General features: G+C 36.2%; 3 protein-coding genes across 3 annotated transcripts; 2 read left to right on the top strand and 1 right to left on the bottom strand.

Moving 5' to 3' along the window:
• The first annotated feature begins 2,013 nt into the window (after positions 1-2,013).
• Positions 2,014-5,033, top strand: snrpd1 (small nuclear ribonucleoprotein D1 polypeptide). The gene is made up of 4 exons (XM_067425672.1): positions 2,014-2,168; positions 2,765-2,841; positions 4,450-4,641; positions 4,730-5,033. The coding sequence occupies exons 1-4, from the start codon at positions 2,155-2,157 to the stop codon at positions 4,804-4,806; spliced, it is 360 nt and encodes a 119-aa protein (XP_067281773.1). The 5' UTR covers positions 2,014-2,154; the 3' UTR covers positions 4,807-5,033.
• Positions 5,034-5,728: 695 nt separating this feature from the next.
• ggcta (gamma-glutamylcyclotransferase a) lies at positions 5,729-8,752 on the top strand. Its single transcript, XM_067425709.1, has 4 exons — positions 5,729-6,120; positions 6,651-6,796; positions 8,049-8,181; positions 8,474-8,752. Exons 1-4 carry the CDS (start codon positions 6,010-6,012, stop codon positions 8,597-8,599), a joined length of 516 nt encoding a protein of 171 aa, XP_067281810.1. The 5' UTR covers positions 5,729-6,009; the 3' UTR covers positions 8,600-8,752.
• Positions 8,753-8,792: 40 nt separating this feature from the next.
• On the bottom strand, positions 8,793-20,656 carry LOC137047418 (NLR family CARD domain-containing protein 3-like). Its single transcript, XM_067425049.1, has 12 exons — positions 20,435-20,656; positions 18,843-18,914; positions 18,597-18,698; positions 18,368-18,481; positions 18,138-18,251; positions 17,916-18,029; positions 17,557-17,661; positions 15,611-17,266; positions 12,081-12,281; positions 10,300-10,473; positions 9,447-9,620; positions 8,793-8,933 (listed from the first exon to the last, which is right to left on the bottom strand). Exons 2-12 carry the CDS (start codon positions 18,893-18,895, stop codon positions 8,927-8,929), a joined length of 2,814 nt encoding a protein of 937 aa, XP_067281150.1. The 5' UTR covers positions 18,896-18,914; positions 20,435-20,656; the 3' UTR covers positions 8,793-8,926.
• Positions 20,657-20,895: the final 239 nt, after the last annotated feature.

Genomic DNA, 20,895 nt, shown 5'->3' with positions numbered 1-20,895 from the left:
TTGTTATTATTCATTATTTTAATTAGGAATGCATCAAATAGTCGGCCGAAAATGGACCATGTGCATTCTCGGTGCATTCTTGGCCGAAAGACTTTCATCACCGAAACAATACGTCCGAAATGTGATGACGCAAACAGAAACCACGACCTGCGTGCTTGTCTAAAGATGTGGTTCATCTCACATCTGATGACGCATCTATGGGTTGTAACCATAGGGTATAACTTGAAAATAATACTTTGTTTATGTTTCTCTTGATGGATTCACGTGACGCACTGGCTCCTCAGTGATACACTAACACCAGCGATTATAAAAGAAAAACGTGGGCAAAACGGTCTCTCTTTATAAACTTTGTTCAATGCATGCGAGTTTGAATATGGACAGTCATTTTCACCATCATCACCCGCGTGTAGTGGCAGAAGACGCGAATGAGAACATCTGTCTCTGTGCACTGCACTCATCCGAAAGCGCGCAGTCTCACAGCGCGCAAATATTGAGTTCTCTTTCAAGTCTTGCGTTTGAACGGACAAACTACCCCCAAAAAGTAGCCTATGTCAACATGTCAACATCTTGATGAGTCTCTAGTAATATTGGTATCTACTTTTATTAGTCTTCAGAACATCTTAAAATGCGCATATGTAGATCCTAGAAATCTAAATTTTCTCGGGGGAGCATGCCCCCGAACCCCCCTAAATAACTCACATTTGGAATCTTTGTGATTATAAAAGAGTGTCTTTTTTACAATTGAGGGATGTAGGCCCTACATAATGGTGACACAGAATAAGCCATTAATATTTGATTTGTCACTAATAATAAACAACCGATATCCTGATATAGAAATGAAACCTAAACCTAAAGTGTTACAGGCAAGATTAGGGTTCAGCCCAGGGGGGCCATAGCCTGCACTGGGGCCCATCATTAGTAAGTTACGCCACTGGCTCTGGCAGTACTCATCCTGTTCGTCTTTGCACAAAGGAGCAGATAACAGTCCAGTTGATGGCTCAAGGACCTTCGACGGCCCTGTCCAGCTCTCCTAGAGTAACTGTCTGTCTTCTGGAATCTCCTCCATGCTCTTGAGACACAGAAAACCTTCTGGAAATGGCACGTATTGATGTGCCATCCTGGAGGACTGCCTGTGCAACCTCTGAAGGGTCTAGGTATGGCCTCATGCCACCAGTACTGGCCTAGCCAAATGCAAAAGTGAAAAACAGTCAGAGAAGATGAGTTGGGAAAGAAAATGTCAGTGGCCGCCACCTGTAAAACCATTCCTGTTTTGGAGGTTGTGTCATTGTTGTCCATTTAGTGAACCTGTTATTTTAATTTTAATAACACCAAAGTAGCTGAAACTGATTACCTAGCCCCTCTGCTATACTTAACTGACCAGATCAATATCCCGGGAGTTTAACTGATTTGATGCTATTCTCTGATTAAAAAGTGTTCCTTTAATTTTTTTGAACAGTGTATATAACAGGCCTATAATCCACTCTCTGATTTAAAAAATGTATAAATATATTATCATATTTTATAAATATATCAATAAATAAACAAATAAAAAATGATTAAAGCAAATAGATAAATAAAAATTGGATTCAAATCAAATAAATTAGAAAAAATACCTAAATTATTAAAAATAAATAAATCAGTAAGTAATTCAGAGGTCCATAATCTAGTTGCTGATTTAAAGACGTATAAATGTATTATCATATCTTTTTAAAAAACAAAAATTGGATTGAAACTAAATAAATTAAAATAAAATACATAAATAAATAAAAAGAGGTATTCTGAGGTCCATAATCCAGCCACAGATTTAAAGACAATGTATTATCGAAATAAAAATAATATTTTATATATTTATGTGTGTGTGTGAATATATATATATATATATATATATATATATATATATATATATATATATATATATATATATATATATATATATATATATATATATATATATATATATATATATATATTGATAATATATATTGATTTGGGGAGTGTAGTGGCAACCCTTGCGCTGTCAATGATTCTGCTTCCGTTTCACACAGGAAGTGATTCCTCTCATTGCTTCAGTAGCGTCCGACGCTTTTTTGTCGTTTTGCGCTATAATTTTTTCTCACTTTGGTGGAGGATTTACCCTCAAAGTCCACCGCCAGCATGAAACTCGTCAGGTAATAAGCCTCTATATGTTTAAAACAATCAATATGCACGAAATATCTGCAGCGACGTGTTCTATAATTCAACGGATGGAGTCAGATTTGACGTAGCTGTTGGTTAGCCTTTAGCTTCAACGGGCGGGAATGAATGAATGTCGGGTTGTTAGTGTGAGTTTGTGTCCCTTTCCCTCTGTCCCTTTACTGCCGTTTTTTAAAAGCAGCTGTGTGTTAAACTTTATAGCTCGTGTGTTTATCCATATATTTATGCATTTGGGACACTAGTTTATAGATTCTGGGCCTTAAATCTAACAACGCAGCAACCGAAACAACCACTTTTAAACGCCAGTAGCTTTCAATAACTTGTTACTGCAGGTCCAAAACGCATGTTTTATGTCATTGGGAAAATATTATACAGTCAGAGTGGAGAGGTTTAAATTAAGCACAATTTCGATTTCTAGCAATCAAAATCTCTACAAAAAAATGAAACAATGAAGTGTGTGTTTGTATGTTGTGGGTTGACTTGCCTTAAATGTGATGTGTGTACTGCTGTATTAAGGGCTGTGATGTTGTGATATGTTTTTCATTCGTTGTTTTTGATTGTAATCCCATAGGTTTTTGATGAAACTGAGTCATGAAACAGTCACCATTGAGCTGAAGAATGGCACACAGGTCCATGGCACCATTACAGGTCATTATGATTCACAATAATGCTAGAAAGTAGCAAAATATGCATGTTTTTTTCAGTCTTTAAGAGCAATTCTTGGAATAGTTCACCCCAAAACGTCCCATCATTTACTCACCCTCAAGCCATCCTAGGTGTATTATGTTTCTTCTTTAAGACGAACACAGAGTTGTATTAAAATGTCCTGGCTCTTCCAAGCATTATAAAGGCAGCGATTGAATACCTTAGATTTTGAAGCTCCAAAAAGTGCATTTGTCATAAAAGTAATCTGTATGACTTTAAGGGGGTCAAGGCCCTCTGAAGCGAAGCTATGCCTTTTAATAAATACATCCAGATTTATAAATGTATTAACTATAATCACTGCAATTGCGGTATATTCAGCGGACAGAGAGAGTGGCTGAGAATAATGACGTTGATGTCCTGCGCTAGTTTGAGACATGCGTCACGACCAAACGTTAGCGATTGGTTATGTGCAGATCCAATAGTTTCAACTTCAACAGAGTACCCGCTCTCAAGGAAGTTAACACTTATCAATGGAGAGTGGCCAGACTCTGTACAAATTAAATGTACAAGAGTCTGGTAGGACCAGGGTAGTTAAAATGCCCAACTTAAGTCACTTATACAGAGTCAAAGTGGCGTTATGTCATGAAACTGCGGACTCGTAGGAAGACTGCAAGCGTTTAGGGTGCCATTTGGGACAGGGCCCTAATTTTCTGAACTATTTTAAAGAGTTAGTTCACCCAAAAATTAAAACTATACCGTGATTTACTCCCCCTCATCTTAGGTGTATATGATCATCTATCAGAAGAATACTACCTGAGTTATATTAAAAAAACATTCTAGCTAACCCAAGTTTATAATGGCCGTGAATGGGGGGTTGAGATTTTGAAGCTCATAAAAGTGCATCTATCCATCATAAAAATGATTTACACGGCTCTGGGGGGTTAATAAATTCCTTCTCAAGAGAAGTGATGGGTTTGTGTAAGAGAACATTTAAAACGTTATAAACTAAAATAACTAGCTTCCAACAGGTGGTCATATGCATCATTTTACAGCAAAAGAGTAACGCCTGGCCTGATGTAGCGATGTAAGCGCAGAGGATGGAGCAGAACAAAACACCAGTCATGACCTAGTCTAACATTTGAATTTTTAAAGAGAAATGCCGGAGGATTTCGATATAAGAGAGGGGCTTGAGTTTGTTGCTCAACACCAGCTTTTGCTACTCCTTCATCCTTCGCCATACATTGTGCCACAAGTTACTCTTTTAAAGAAAGTTGACTTGTGCAGTCACTTACCAGAAGCTAATGATTTTTGTTTATAAAGTAATATGGATATTTTTCTTACACCCACGCTTTGTTTCTGAAGACCTTTATTAACCCCCTGGAGTTGTATGGATATTTTATGATGGATGGATGCACTTTTATGAGCTTAAAAAATATCAACCCCAAGCTGGGAAGCGTTCTTTTTATATCTCCGATTGTGTTCGGCTTAAAGAAGAGTCATTTACACCTAGGATGGCTTGAGGGAGAGTAAATCATGTGGTAATTTTTGGGTAAACTAACCCTTTAAGTTGAACGATGTCTTTATTCTTTCTCTTTGAATCTCTATGAACAGGTGTGGATGTCAGTATGAACACTCACCTCAAAGCTGTGAAGATGACCCTTAAAAACAGAGAGCCCACTCAGCTGGAGTCCCTCAGTATCCGCGGCAACAACATCCGCTACTTCATCCTGCCGGACAGTCTTCCTCTGGACACACTTCTGGTGGACATCGAGCCTAAAGTCAAGTCAAAGAAGAGAGAGGCTGGTGAGTTACAGAAAACATCCTCTAAACTGATTTTGAAACTCAGGCATTGATTGACTGTCTATTAAAATGTGTAATTGTTTTCTTGCAGTTGCTGGCCGCGGTCGGGGAAGAGGACGGGGTCGTGGCAGAGGAAGAGGACGTGGCCGCGGCGGGCCGAGGAGATGAATCTCTCAAGCCACTGTACATTAGTGCGCTTTGTACAGCATTTTTTGTTCTTTATTTGGAGAATATTTTGATTCTGACTTGTTTGCATTTTGTACATTAAATTCATTTCTTTTGAAAGCTGTTTTGAGTCTTTTGTTTACGCACTGAACTATTTGTGCTAATATTAGGCAGTGATGTTTATGGTTATTTTTATACATTCTGATCAATAAACTGCCTGATCCAACTTGTCTAGTTCTGTGCAGAAGAATGTTTATTTTTATTTAAAATATAATGGCCAGCATTGTCCTTTATTTGTTTATTCATTCATATATATATATATATATTCATTCATATATATATATATATATATATATATATATATAAATTCTGGTATATAAACAATACCTAAATGAGCTTTCTTAGTTTATATAGTGTTTACTTCAATTGCTATTTAAAGCCAGTCTGTCTGAAAGTTTCCTGGTTATGGGGAATCTGGAAATACAAGGGAATTTTAATATAATTTCTATAGCTAAGCCACTTTTCTGGCTATACACATAAAATAATCTTGAGTGCAGTTTCTTGTTTATTATTGATGTGCAAAAATCCTTATCCATTAATCCAAAATGACTGGAAAGCCTAAAGTTTAATCTTATTAAAAAAAGAATATGAACCATGCAAGTCAAAAATTGTCTTTATGTCAATAACATTTCTTAGAAAAAAAAAACATTACTAGTGTGCATCTTGGGACAAAACAGTTGAACTGACACATGTTAAGATATTTCAATCGCAAATGGCTTTTTAGTTAAAACAGGTCAAACGTATTGTGAATCGGTTTAAGCCTTGTCTATGAAATCGGTACGTTTATGTACCCCAACATTGCCGTCGCTTTCACACCATAGCCGCCAATAGTGGCACTTTTATTTTGAAAGCTGTGGTCGTGACGCCGCAGTGGTCAGTTTTCCTGCTGAGCAAATCGGGTTCATGTCAATGACCCGATTCAAACCTTTTTGTGTTTTGCTGTTGAAAATGCAAATTATTTGTTAATTATTATTATTTGTATTTTTTTCAGCTCACGGTTTTTATCCTTGTGAAAGTTGCTGAGTCATTCATTATAAAGAGTCGACTCAGGAGAACGATCCGGTTATAAAAGCCCTCAGGGTTTGTTTTTTACAGCGCTTCTGTATTTCTACCTGTCACAGTCATTTAAACACTGCGTTGGTGAAAATGTCATCCAGCGGTTGTTTCATGTATTTTGCTTATGGCAGTAATTTACTAAAAGAGAGACTGCAACTGAAAAACCCATCTGCTGTGTTTCACTCCATCGGCAGGATACAGGTAAACAAACACATTATTTGATTCATGATTGGATTGGATAAGAGGTCCAGTGTACTTTAAATTTACCATGGTACCAGGTTACTAGTGAGTATTACTGAGATACAATTATGGAGAACAGTTTCTTGTATAAAGACCAACTGTGAAAAAATATTTCTAAATATTGTAGATATTACGTTACGTAGCCTACTTATTTTTTTTCTACCTGCACTGCACTGTTAGATATTTATTTAAATCGAGGTTGTATTTACTTATTTATTTAATTAAATGTTCATAATTAAGTTTATATCTTAATTATGCATTTTAATATATATTTATTTTAAGTCGATTTGCCTTTAAAACAAAATGCCTCTTTAAACACTTTAATAATGTGTTGTAATCACATTAAAAAAAAGTATGATGATACATTGTGGTACTCTTTGAAGTACCTTGAAATACATTATACCCATTGCTGTATATAAATGTGCTAATCATAATCATACAATACTGTGATGTATTTATCATTGTCTTATGAGCCATGTGCTGTATCTCAGGACTACAGGCTGAATTTGGGACTTTGGGGCGACTGCACTGACTGCGCTTGGCACGGTGGAGTCGCCACAATACAGGAGAGTGAAGGAGACGAGGTGTGGGGGGTCGTGTGGAGGATAGATGACCAAAACCTGCCCAGTTTAGACCGGTGAGATCATCTGGGATTGTCATGTCTCCAGAGGTGGACAAAGTACACAACTTCATAACTTGAGTAAAAGTAATACTGGTCAAATATTACGCCGTTACAAGTGAAAGTTGTAAAAACAGATTTTTACTTAAGTAAAAGTACAGAAGTATTTGTTTTCAAAAGTACTTAAGTATCAAAAGTAAATTTCCTTTTTTATATCAACACATTATTTTATTATTGTTGTATAAATGCACATTATGCCATCATGGTTTAAGCCAGTCAGTGATGCTCCATCTGACATACTAGCATACGACTAACTTAAACTCATTTAAATACTTATATAGTAACTTAATATTGTATAAAAGTAACAAAGCTCTTTACAAAGCTCCCGTCACTTTAAGGTCGAATGCACGGATCTGATACACTGATACACATCTGATATTCTCCTAACTGTTTACCTTCACCTAAGACATAATCAACTTTATGTGAACACTCGACAAAATGAGCATTTTGACATCCGTCTTCTTCCATTTTGCTATAAACTATAAATCAGAGTTTAAAAAATGCTGTGAAATCATTGAACTTCACGTGACTCTACAAGAGTGATTTCTGAAAGGCTTTCTGCAAAAACCCAAACACCTTTTAAAGAAGAAAAAATCATCCACTGACTTTCAAAGCTGCTACAGAAACGACTTTCGACTTCGAGGACCTTGATAGAAATGTAGTGGAATAAAAAGTACGATATTTGTCTTTCAAATGTAGTGAAGTAAAAGTCATAAGTTTCCAGAAAAAAGTAAAGTACAGATACTCAAAAAGTGTACTTAAGTACAGTACTCAAGTATATGTACTTAGTTACTGTCCAACTCTGCATGTCTCCCAAAACTAAAATCTTTAGTCTTATGTTTATGATCAGTATTGTACTGGATATGGCACATAATAAGAAAAACAAAATCAAATGAGTATCTCATGTTCATTTATTTATTTTGTAAGTATCTGTGTTTCATGCTGATTTACTGCACATTATCCCTTATATGCATATAGTAGAAAAAACTGTTTAGTACTTCTATGATAAAATAATTACACAGATTAAATAAGCCATGATATATGCTTTGATCATCATCTTACTCATTCTAATATAGGCAGATACTGATATAGTAACCTATATATTCATATTACATACTGTACAAAGCAGCTACTGTATATGCTAAATATGTTTTACACAGGAACTGAAATATCTGCATTTGGTATGTATTGTGCATCTCGCATGTTTCAGGCAGGAACAGGTTCATGAAGGCGTGTACAGCCCATTAGAAGTCAAAGTGGAAACAAAAGATGGGCCGCTTCTCTGCCGGACGTACAAGATGAACAATTTCAGACCCTGTCCACCCTCACCACAGTATAAAAAGGTATATTAAAATTAGCCTGACTGACCAAACCCAAGGATAAGGTTTAATTACAGAGCAAAAAGTAAACAACCAACCCTCTGATGAAATATTAACAAGTGATTTAAAGTGTAACAACAGGAGATTCAGATGTTTTCAATATAGGTGTCCTATCTTTTATTCACACACATGGTGTGCACAAGTTTTTAGATCATTAACATCTGTGACCAATATGGTTTCATAACTTATCATGAAAGTGTCCGTGATAAGTCTCTTATTCATATTGACTGTTTATCTTGTCTCATTCTCTGTCTAGGTTGTGTGTTTAGGGGCTCAACAGAACGGCTTGCCTCAAAACTACATACAGAAACTTCTGGCACTGGAGACAAACAACTACAGCGGCACTTCATTACTGGATCAGATTACAGACATACAGAAATGACATGTATTTTTACTTTACTTATCAATTTATTTCAAAAACACAAGTTTAACCCTTGTGTTATGTTTGAATCCATTGTAATATGGTTTGTACATAAGATACACAGATTGATACAAACTATATTGTGTAAAATTAAATACAATGTCAAAAACAAAAGATTTCTTTGTTTGACTTCAGAGAAAGGCTTGGATGATTATGAAAAGTCACACAAACACATCCGTGTGTGAGATGATCACTTTGTATTTTTGTGTGTTGATTCTGTTGAATGTGATGTGTCTGTAGTGGCTCTTTATACACCATCAGATGGTTCATAGAAGGACAGACTAACATCTAAAACCTGTAAGTGAAACGCAGACAGTCAAATGTGTGTGACATTAATACATGATCCACACTAAAACAAACTACATGCACTAATAGAGAGAGACAATAACCCTGTTATATATGGTTTGAACTACAGGAGATATATCTGAAAAAGCCATTTTAACTAATCAGGATTTGACCTTTGACTTAGCCATAATAATAGTCTTTGAGTCAGATTGTTGTTGTTATTGTTTTGTTTTATGATAATGAAAGTGCCAAGTGGCGATACATATTTATCTTTATATTCTATTAAAAAGAACAAAAGCAAAAATCTTTTAAAATACATCACTTTAGGAGAAAAAATATATTAGAAAAAGAGAAAAGAAAATTATGTTCTTGTTTTGAAATAAAATGTTTTTTTTAATGCACTTAATGCAATTAATGCATTAGTGGGTTGAAACTAATACATGATCTTCATCATACAACTCTGCTTGATATCAATAATTAGCAGCCAATTACAATGTGACCATTTTTAATCATCACTACTCACAGAAGCTTCTCCAGTTTATAGCGTGAATCATCCCTCAGATCAGAGAGCAGCTTCACTCCTGAGTCTCCGATATTATTCCATGACAGACTCAGTTCTCTCAGGTGTGAGGGGTTTGATCTCAGAGCTGAAGCCAGAGCAGCACAACCTTCATCTGTGATACCACAATCCTTCAACCTGTAGAGAACAATGACACTTCAGCCTCTCAGTTTTGGATATACAGCTCAGATGAGCAGGAGCGTCACAATCAGAAAGAGAGACTCAATCCACAACAGGTTTAACAGGTCTAGTCTAAGGTGAGATTTACTTTTATGTGACCCTTGAGCAGGTTCATTTCAATGTCATTAAAATGTAAGAATCTTAAAAAAAAAAATGTATGCGAGAATGCCAAAATCCTCAACGTAAAAGATTACATACATTCAAATCAATGTTTCATGTCCAACTTTTATTTGGTAAGTAGCTGTGTAACAAATGGGGTAATTCCCACTTTTCATCAGGTTGCAGCTTATACACAACTATTATTACTTGATATCAGGATGGCCAAAGAAATGCAATTCAGTCATATCTAGACTCCTCATCTATGAAGGCCAATAACCAGAACTGAGGAGCCATGTTCAACAGCAAATTCACAAACATAATGTGTTTGCAAAACAGCTTATCACCTTCACAACATCTCTAAGAAATAAAGATATAGGTATTTGTCTTTCCCTTTTACATTTAGTACATTTCTTGACATGTGGATAAAACTCTACAGATGATCCTACATCCATGTGAGAACTGCTACAGCTATAACTGTTTGAGAATATTTTTTTGTGAGTTCCAGTGTGTGTGTGTGACTCTCAGAGAGATGATTTACCAAAGTTTTTCCAGTTTACAGTGAGGATTCTTCAGAACATCAGAGAGCAGCCTTACTCCTGAGTCCCATAGTTTATTTCCAGTCAGACTCAGTTCTCTGAGGTGTGAGGGGTTTGATCTCAGAGCTGAAGCCAATGCAGCACAACCTTTATATGTGACTGCACAATTCCTCAACCTGTAGAGAACAATGACACTCTTCAGTCTTCAGTTTTATTCTAGCTTCATGCATTCGTTTTTTTTTTATCAACACTTAAATATGGGCAAGTTTAATAATAATAAAAAGGAACAATTTGAACAAAAAGCTGAGAAAATCATGTTTTTGTGAAAGACTACATCCAGATCAGATTCAGGGTAATGATAAAACACAGATGGAGTAGATTGAGTCTTTTGACACCCCTAATGCCTGCATCTTTCATGCCTGTGTTTTGATCAGGAGATTCTGTACTCATTCAGAAAATGTGCAATAGTGCCCCCTAGCGTCTAACAGTAAAAACACGGAAACACTGAAAATTCATTGTTTGGCAGGGAAGCGTTTTCTCACAAATAACGGAACATTCTGTTTGGCAGGAAAAGAGTTAACATATAAAAATTCATTATCTTGTACAATATTTTCTCATTAATATTTTACTGACTTAATTACTGATTTTCTAAATCCACCCTTTCCAAACGAGCCAACTACATTTTAGATTATGGGAGGACTTCCATTTTTTTTATATCTACAAATAATCATTATCCGTCAGTTTGACTGAATGAGCTATAAAATATTCTACTTTCAGACTTCTAGAAAATAATGTGACATGCCCTGCATCCCAATTCGCATACTATCTATACTAAATAGTACTCGAAAATAAAATTTGTATGTCCCAAATCGTAGTATGCTGTAAAGATTATTCCAAAGATAACTGGATGGTTTGCTATTTCCGGTCCAAATTTGAAGTGCAGATCGATGCGCACTCTAACTGCTAATATTGCCCACAACCTATTGTGAGTTGGACGAGGATTCGATTAGAAATACAAATGCGGATAAAAAGCGTTAAAAAACGACAAACATGATGGATGTGTGAGTCCGAGGTAGAGAAGGTAGAGAAGTTTAGATAAAGGGGTTTGAGTGACCAACTATCAGTATTTGACCTGACAAAAATATATTTATTCAGTGTTGTCCACATTATTTCACCTGCAGCAGCATTGTGAACTTTTGTAATGACACGTTTGGCCATTAACTTTTAAATGCATCATTATATTTAAACTGCAAACACATGAGGAGAGTCTCTGCAATAAAGACCCACACATGGCAGATCAACGTGCGACCACATTTCTCTCCGATACCGTAGGAAATTAAACTGAATGTGGAGGATTTGAACTGTGACGAATGTGACTATGATTGACAGGGCAGTTAAACGGTGACGGGATGCACGTAACGAAGCGATAGAGTCCATTAAAGATGATGAAGTAGTATGTACAGAAGCTTGCATACTTTTCTGCTACACACTCAAAAGTATGTACTTTTTCTTCACAAAAAGAGTACATGCTTTTAGGACGTAGTATAAGTAGGTGAATTGGGAGGCAGCAATGGTATAACAAAAATATCTGTGACAACAGCTCTTTCAGTCACTGTTTACTTTTCCTCCTGATTTATATATTTAATTTATATATATAATTCACTATAATAGACTGGGGCAAAAAATCCTCCCCAAATCGTTGCATCTCTTTCCATGTTTGTTTTCTCTTAGATAAGTTCCAATAAGTGTGTGTGTGTGTGTGACTCTCAGAGAAATTATTTACCACAGTATCTCCAGTTCCCATTGAGGATCCTTCAGTGCATCAGAGAGCGCTTTCACTCCTGAGTCTCCTAGTTTATTGAATGACAGATTCAGTTCTTTCAGGTGTAAGGGGTTTGATCTCAGAGCTGAAGCCAGAGCAGCACAACCTTCATCTGTGACTCCACAATCACTCAACCTGTAGAGAACAATGACACTCTTCAGCCTCTCAGTTCAGGATCTACAGCTTAGATGAGCAGGAGCATCACAATCAGAAAGAAACTCTCAATCCATTGACCTGATTAACAGGTCCAGTCCTGATTTTACATGGTGCTTGTGCTTCATTTTAATATCTTAAATTTATTTTTTTTTAAACATTTTTATGTAAGTACTACAAAATCCTTAACACAACTGAATCTGAATAAGAAAAAAAAGTTGTTGAAAATAATTCTGTAAGATACGAATCAGGAAATATTATACTTTTTATATTATAAATATTATACAATTATTCTTTGTATATTAGGTAACACTTTACAATATGAGTGCACTAATATGCATAAATTCATGTTTGACTAATGCACAGATAATCAAGAGGTAATGTATGACTCATGAAAAACTAAACCACCATTAATGATTACTGCATCAGAAACTAGAAAAGGCTATTTGATTAATATATGAATTACTATTAATTAAATGAAGTTTCATGTATTATTTCCTTATACAGATATAGTATTAACTAACAGTGTATGTCAGGGATAACAGTGTAATGACAGAAGAACTGTTTGTGTTTCATGTGGGGAAAAAATAACTCCCAAATAAAAATAACTTCTAATTGACAATAAAAAGTGTACTTTAGGTTTTACTGTGATAATGACTGCAATGCCATTATATCCGATTAAACTTTTATTGAAGTGAGAACTTACATTATTAAAGGAGTGGTAAAACAAAATTTTTTGAAGGTTTGATTGTGTTTGTGGAGTGAAAAATATTTTACCTTTATTCTACACTGCTCTGTCCCTCCTTGTAAAAATGGTCTGATGGTTTCTGGGTTCTATGAAGCCGGTCCCTCAAAAACACACAATGGGCTCAGATTGGTTAGCTGGCCCAGTGTGTTGTGATTTGCTAACCACCTCCACATTTTTCGGAAACCCCTTACCTTTACCGGTAGTCTGTGCTTGGTAATATTAGAAACAATGGCGCCAATAAAACCATGCCAATTTGAGCCTGAATCAGACCCAGAAAAAGTTAGTGAAGATGATCAACCAGAACCTGTTCAAGAACGGCTGTTAAACAATGTTTCAGAATGGTGTTTTGTTGTTGTTGTTGTTGTAAAGACTGTGGATCTATAGTGATCGCTATTGAATGGCACCGTTTTGTATTTTTAGAACGATAATAGCCAAATATCTGTCGCAAGAACTATTAACCCAAAACCAACACTAAACCTTGGCTTTACTATAGTAGTACTCGGCCTTAAAATTTACATAGCTCTTGTAACTTTTTAACCATAGCATTTGTTACAACAAGGATTTAATTACAAGTAAGACCATTGATGGCTCCTGATTACCATACTTAGGCCCCTGTTGAAAAAAAAACAGCATATGGTGGTTAGGTATGTTTTGAAGCATGGCAGCTGGTTTGAGCTGGTCTACACTGGTCCTTAGTTGGTCCTGAGCTTTTTATAAGCTTAAGGACTAAATTTAACCAGCTCAAACCAGCTGCCATGCTTCAAATCATACCTAACAAGCCTATGGTGTTTTTTCATTAACTTTTTTATTTCTTTCGTTTGTAATCTTTAGTATTTGTTATTGAAAAATAGCAACAGTTAGAAACTGTAGCTATAATATGCCACAGATGTAATATAAATATTTAGTAAGAAATCTATTTCCTTAACAATTATCTATTACATATTCTGCATGTAGTCAATATTCACCACAATAAATACAATAGTACATTATCATTCTAGAACACATAGAACATTCTAGTACATGTGGTCATCATGAGTTTAAAAAACTTGCAGGTTGATGTTTTCATCAGTCATTTTAGTGGCTGTTTTAGATCATTTTCAACTTTCTCCATAGCTTTTACTACATTCTCAATAGAACTCAAATGGGTCACACAACTGTTATATAGGAACGGCTTGGGCAAATCTTAACATCTGAGCAAAAACTAAAATCCTAAGTTTTGGAGCATGCTGGTGAACGCGTCTATGGTGATTCACGCACCACTCATGCAAAATTAAAGGGGACATATTATGCAAAATCCACTTTTATAAGGTGTTTGAACACAGATGTGTATCCACAGTGTGTATAAACAACCGCCTATAATGGTAAAAATCTACCAAATACCTTTTTTATAATCCCCATCAATCATTATCCATCTCTTATAACGCGCTGTTCCAGATTTTCCCCTACTCCTGCCTAAGACTAGGGACACTCTGCCTATGACTGTTGATGATCTGCCCTTTTAGCATAGATGCACCCCTAAGTAAGAAGCACAGAGAACGCCATTTCTCTTGGGGAGAAATTGAGAAGGGTGAGGTGAAATGTGTTTTGATCAGTGTAGGAATTGTGGACGCACCAGACACAAATTAATCTTCCAGGTGATTCGTTCAAACATAATTCCACACAAAAAGAACAATTCAACAGTACAGACCCCCCCAAATCAACCGTCCACCACCAGATGGACCAGGCGCCGGTCAGTCGGCATCAAGCCTCAAAATCTTCTAAGTACTTTACAGCCTGACAAACTTTGAGCCACCTCAATGATAACAACAAAATTTGTGTGATCACAAGACAAAGAAACAAACCAGATATCCATCTTCTCAAGGACCTTTAAATGAACTCTGAAGTGACTGAAGTGGATTCTGAAGTGAATCAACAGGAAAAACTCACAGAAACTGTGTAACATATAAACTGCATCAAATCATTGACGGTCAGACTTACATTTAAACAGCATTCTAACGGATTTTTTTATATCATGTCTATAACCAATACATGTGACCATTATATATATATATATATATATATATATATATATATATATATATATATATATATATATATATATATATATATATATATCATAGAACACGATATAAATCTAACACGAGATAGACGATCAGATGATCGTGGCAGACCAAGACCTAAGAACATGGGTTCATTTTATTCAAGCCATCTAAAACTCTCCTCTCACTTTCCTTTCTTTTACTTAAGTTGATTTTCTTTCCGTTGAGTCATGTGTTCTAATTTAAGTTTCTCTCGAAGAACCTACAGCATAGCACGCTTGGACTCAAAAGCACCCGTAAAACTTTTCATCCAGCTGCCAATATGCCATGTGTTTGGCTTCCCGAGACGTCCATCAACGACAGGCAAGAGCGTCAGCGAATCACCGAACATGGGGAACTACTGCAGCCAGGAATCCCCGAGCAGAGATACGAGCTACAAACGCAAATGACCTCCAGATTATAAACTGAACTGGTGCAATGATATCCAAATGTAATAACCTCGCCTAAAGCAACGATAGGAGGGTTAAGTTAATGATTGTGGTTCATTCAGCAACACATAAACCAGAGCTGACCACTGTGAAGAGGAGAGTTTGGTTCCTCTTATCTCTCCAGATCTCAGATAAACTTGGATCTCCTGCATCAGTGAATCATCAGCCAGTTCATTCAGACAGTGGAACAGATTGATGGATCTTTCTGGAGAGCCTTTCTCCCTGATTTTCTTCTTTATGTACTCAATTGTTTCATCTTTGGTGTATGAGGAGCAGCTCCCTGTCTGAGTCACTAGATCTCGTAAGAGAGTCTGATTGGACTCCAATGAGAGACCCAGGAGAAAACGCAGGAAAAGGTCCAGATGTCCATTTTTTCTCTTCAAGGCCTTATTTACAGCTCTCTGATGCAGCTCAGATAACAGATAAACCTTTGACAAACTTTGTTTATTTTTTTCAAACACATTTCTGTTCTTCTTTCTAAATGATAAATGTGCATATAGAGCCGCTAGATGTTCCTGAATGCTCAGATGAACAAAGCAGAAGACTTTCCCCTGATACAAGCCCAACTCCTCTCTAAAGATTTGAGTGCACAATCCTGAGTACACTGATGCTTCTGTCACGTCAATCCCACACTCTCTCAGGTCCTCCTCATAGAAGATCAGGTTGCCTTTCATAAGCTGCCGAAAGGCCAGTTTGCCCAGCTTGAGAATCATGTCTTCGTCTTTCATTTTCCTCTCATAGTCCTTCTCATGTTTGATGTTGGTCTGAATGATCAGGAAGTGTGTGTACATTTGAGTGAGAGTCTTGGGAATCTCTCCACTCTCTGCTCGACTCAACATCTTCTCTAGAACAGTGGCTGAGATCCAGCAGAAAACTGGGATGTGGCACATGATGTATAGGCTCCTTGATGACTTCAGGTGTGTGATGATTGTATTGGCCAGACTCTGATCACTGATTCTCTTCCTAAAGTATTCCTCCTTCTGAGGATCATTGAAGCCTCGTACCTCTGTCACTCGATGGACACACTCAGAGGGGACGAGATCAGCTGCTGCTGGTCTGGAGGTGATCCAGATGAGAGTAGAGGGAAGCAGATTCCCCATAATGAGGTTCGTCAGTAGCACGTCCACTGAGGCTGATTCAGATATATTACACAGTTTCACTTTGCTCTGAAAGTTCAGAGACAGGCGACACTCATCCAGACCATCAAAGATGAACAGCACTTTATATTTATCAATGGATATTTCCATTTCTTTGGTTTCAGGGAAAAAGACACGAAGAAGATCTGAAAGACTGAGTGTTTTGTCCTTCATCAAGTTGAGCTCTCTGAAAGGAAGCGGAAATATGAGCTGGACATCCTGATTCGCTTTTCCTTCAGCCCAGTCCAGAATGAACTTCTGCACAGAGACTGTTTTTCCAATGCCAGCGACTCCCTTTGTCAGCACAGTTCTGATGGGTTTGACTTGTCCAGGTAAAGGTCTAAAGATGTCAGTGCACTTGATCGGTGTGTCCTCTGTTTCTGCTCTCCTGGATTGTGTCTCAATCTGTCTCACCTCATGCTTATAATTGATCTCTCTGCTTTGACTCTCTGTGATGTAGAGCTCTGTGTAGATCTCATTCAGGAGTGTTGGGATTCTCTGCCTTGCTGTTCCTTCACACAGACATTGAAACTTTTTCATTAGATTTGATTTGAATCTGCTTTGGACCAGTTGAGAGTCACGACTGAAAGATTAAAATAACAGATTGCATATGTTTAGATTATAGAACATAAATTAATAAATTTGTCTGAATATCAGCATGGCTGTAAATTGTTTGCGCAAGCTATGCTGATATTCAAACCAACAGAACGATTAGTGTTATATTGCTTTTATACAAAAATACAATAACCAATAACCAAGAAACAAAAAACAATGTTGCTTCTTTCTATTTACTTCTATTATTTATAATGGCTTTTGGGGGTACAGTGATATTATCAGTTGTCCAAAGAGTTTGTCAAGATATAAATGTTGTACCCTAGATCAGTTGATGGGTGTGTTCTCTCAAATTTTACTGGCTTGTCCATAGACCGGTCACTCTTTATGGACACATAGCTGGACTCTAGTTGGATTGCTTTCACCCTGTGTCATAGACATTAAAGATAAATATATTAAAATAGAGACCACACTGTAAAAAAATGTCTCCAATTGAACATTTTCTAGTGACTGATAACATTTTTCGGCTAAATTGAATTTCTGTGAATTGATGCAATTTAATAATAGTAGTTCTAAATGCTCCCAGAATTTGATGGACCATCGCTGTATTTTGATAAGTGGCTATTTGCATGCATTATTTGTTGGTGGTCTCTATGTCTGTCTAAAGAAAAATGTTGTACCTCAGATCAGTTGTAGTCTGTCTCCCGCTAAATCTTACTGGCTCTCCCATAGACTGATCACTCATGGACACACAGCTGGGCTCTGGTGAGATTGATCTCTGCCTGTGAAATTGACTTCAATACAAAAGAGAAGAAAAGAGAAATAACAGATTAGACACTAGAAGAATTCACATTGACGATTTTATACATATCCATCTATCGATCTAGTCAGAAGTTTTGCACCTCAGATCAGTTGATGCATTTATTCCCTTAAATCTTACTGGCTCTCCCATAGACTGATCACTTATGGACACACAGCTGGACTCTGCTGAGTTTGAGCTCTGCCTGAGATATTGACTTTAAATGGAAAAGGGACAAGAGAATAGAGATAAAAATGTGTATTTTTGATTTTACATCTGGTATTTGACAAATAGAAAATATTAATCCATCAAAATAGGACAGAATTTTTGTACCTCAGATCAGTTGTAGTCTGTCTCCCGCTAAATCTTACTGGCTCTCCCATAGACTGATCACTCATGGACACACAGCTGGGCTCTGGTGAGATTGATCTCTGCCTGAGATATTGACTTTAAATGTAAAAGGGACAAGAGAATAGAGATAAAGATGTGTATTTTTGATTTTACATCTGGTATTTGACATATAGAAAATATAAATCCATCAAAAAAGACAGAATTTCTGTACCTCGGATCAGTTGATGTGTGTGTCCCCTTAAATCTTACTGGCTCTCCCATAGACTGATCACTCATGGACACACAGCTGGGCTCTGGAGAGTCTGATCTCTGCCTGTGAAATTGACATTAATAGAATAGAGACCGGACAGAAATCACAGATAAAGCCACTGACATCACCTTATAAACCCTGGAAAATACTGTTATGTGACATACAATATATTTCTATAACATTAAAATAATATAGAGTTTGATGTACCTGCATCCTGGAGAAAAATTATCTCTGCTGAATGGTTTTTTGTGCTCCATCATTCATTCACCCTTCGTGGAGCTGTTCAGGTAAAACTGACGAGTTAGAAACACTGATTCAGACACACTAAAATGTTTATAATCTTTGTAATTTACTTGAACTTTATACTGTAACTAACTACTGTAACTAATTGAAATATATTTTTCCAACTTGTTTGCGGTCTAAAAAAAACATAAAAAAAATGAAACATTGATTTAATTTTTATTACAAATGCTTAAAATTAAATGAATAAATGTGAAATTGGGTGAGTTTCTTGATAGGGTATTTTTGTTAATGATATATTTCAGTAAATTTGATTACCAAAATCAATACATGTACAAACTTTAAACTGATATCCCTGATTTTCCATTACTATCCCAACCCACAGTGTCTGATGTTACGCTCACCCTGGAAGTGTGTATAGGGAGAGTGGGGCACAACCTCACACAGGGTAAAACTCATGATTTAAACGTTTCCACACATGCCATAGCATAACAAAAGCGGTGTATTTACTAGTTGCCATATCAACAGTATATAGAGAAAAAAACACTACAATTCTAAAAATCTATAACTGGTAATTTAACCAAAGTAAATTTGTTAAGTAAATTTCCCCCATCCAGTTTTTAGTATTTATTTAAAATGAGACAAACCATCTATTATTTTAATCTTTAAACTGTTATTTATCAGTTTATATAGTTCTTTAATGCTTGACCAGCCGAAGACAAGAGCCGGGTTTAAATCACAGTTGTGCAGGTGGGGCATGTTGTCACAGTAGGTTGCAATGCCCCCCTATTAAAACTATGCTATTCATAATAGTTATGTGTGAATTGTATCGGTAACTATTATGAATTCTACCATGAAGAAAACGTGAGAAACATTTCATGAGAAACGGGCAAACAAATACCGTTCAATGTTGTAAAATACAAGAAATGTAAAGCATTCTTGCTTGTCCAGTGTATCCTGTTCTGTGAGCGCTGTGTGGAGGGAGGAGTGTGTTGCTCTCATATTTTCCCACATTGTTTTGAACTATGCTGTATACCTGGTTTACAGATTGTTTACTGTCAAACTCTGAAGTTAGTTTATTTTTAATTATTAAAAAACACCATTGTATGTTAAAGTTAATAATTGCTTATGACTCACAAAATATTTTTGGTTGTATTATATTTTTTATTAATTATATCAGATTTTAACATTTTAAGCTTTAAACATGGTCATGTTGCAATGTGCCACACCTCACTTCCAATCAGGATAATAATAATAAAAATAAAACATACGCTATTAATGAAACAAGACAACATACATACATGTGTGAAGTTAATGTGAAAAATCAAACAAACCCTAACCCCCCAAGCTGATTTATACAAACTGAAAACATAAATCTAAAGTAAATTAAATTAAACAAATGTCATGTTTTAATTATAAAGGATGTGTCCACCCTACGAAAATGTATATTACAATAAGATTAAGAAATGCAAGTTTCTTTTAGTATTTTAAAGTTAAACTGCTTAAAGAATGCCTTTCATTGTTACTTAAGTTAAGGAAGTAACTTGAATGCAGCTCACCTGACCAATGAATGCTCACCTTGATTAAAACATTAAGTTACAGGTTCCCAAAATATTCACAGTTTTGTCTCAAGTGTTTCCCATCTTGTAAATTCCCGTAAAGGCGACTAGAAATATTACTATTAAACACTTTGATGCTCGGTTTTTCTGCGTTAAAAAATCGTATGTCCTTGTGTAAAATGGCACATGATAAAACTGAGAATGCTTTCACTTCTGGTAACAAATTTGCCAAACGTGTTTGAAGAGAAAAGTCCAACACATCATAACACATACACTTAAACACAGAGAGAGAGAGAGAGAGAGAGAGAGAGAGAGAGAGAGAGAGAGAGAGAGAGAGAGAGAGAGAGAGAGAGAGAGAGCAGAAGCAAGCAGAATAGGGGTGTTTCTAAAACACACAGCACCATTGTGCACCTAGAGTTAAATCTAAACTCAGACTTGGTCCTGAATTATTGGAAAGAGGA

Source organism: Pseudorasbora parva, chromosome 19 (genome assembly GCF_024679245.1).
Source record: "Pseudorasbora parva isolate DD20220531a chromosome 19, ASM2467924v1, whole genome shotgun sequence".
Classification (NCBI taxonomy): Eukaryota; Metazoa; Chordata; class Actinopteri; order Cypriniformes; family Gobionidae; genus Pseudorasbora; species Pseudorasbora parva.
This window is presented reverse-complemented; position numbering and strand designations above follow the sequence as displayed.

Coding starts and splice junctions, on each gene's coding strand:
- ggcta (XM_067425709.1), top strand. CDS start 6,010: ATGTCATCCAGCGGTTGTTTCATGTATTTTGCTTATGGCAGTAATTTA. Junction 6,121..6,650: donor ACTCCATCGGCAGGATACAG/GTAAACAAACAC, acceptor GCTGTATCTCAG/GACTACAGGCTGAATTTGGG. Junction 6,797..8,048: donor AACCTGCCCAGTTTAGACCG/GTGAGATCATCT, acceptor CGCATGTTTCAG/GCAGGAACAGGTTCATGAAG.
- snrpd1 (XM_067425672.1), top strand. Junction 2,842..4,449: donor GGTCCATGGCACCATTACAG/GTCATTATGATT, acceptor CTCTATGAACAG/GTGTGGATGTCAGTATGAAC. Junction 4,642..4,729: donor GTCAAAGAAGAGAGAGGCTG/GTGAGTTACAGA, acceptor GTTTTCTTGCAG/TTGCTGGCCGCGGTCGGGGA.
- LOC137047418 (XM_067425049.1), bottom strand. CDS start 18,895: ATGATGGAGCACAAAAAACCATTCAGCAGAGATAATTTTTCTCCAGGA. Junction 12,282..15,610: donor TCAGCTCTGGTTTATGTGTT/GCTGAATGAACC, acceptor CTGAACTGAGAG/GCTGAAGAGTGTCATTGTTC. Junction 10,474..12,080: donor TGGGAACTGGAGATACTGTG/GTAAATAATTTC, acceptor TGTTCTCTACAG/GTTGAGGAATTGTGCAGTCA.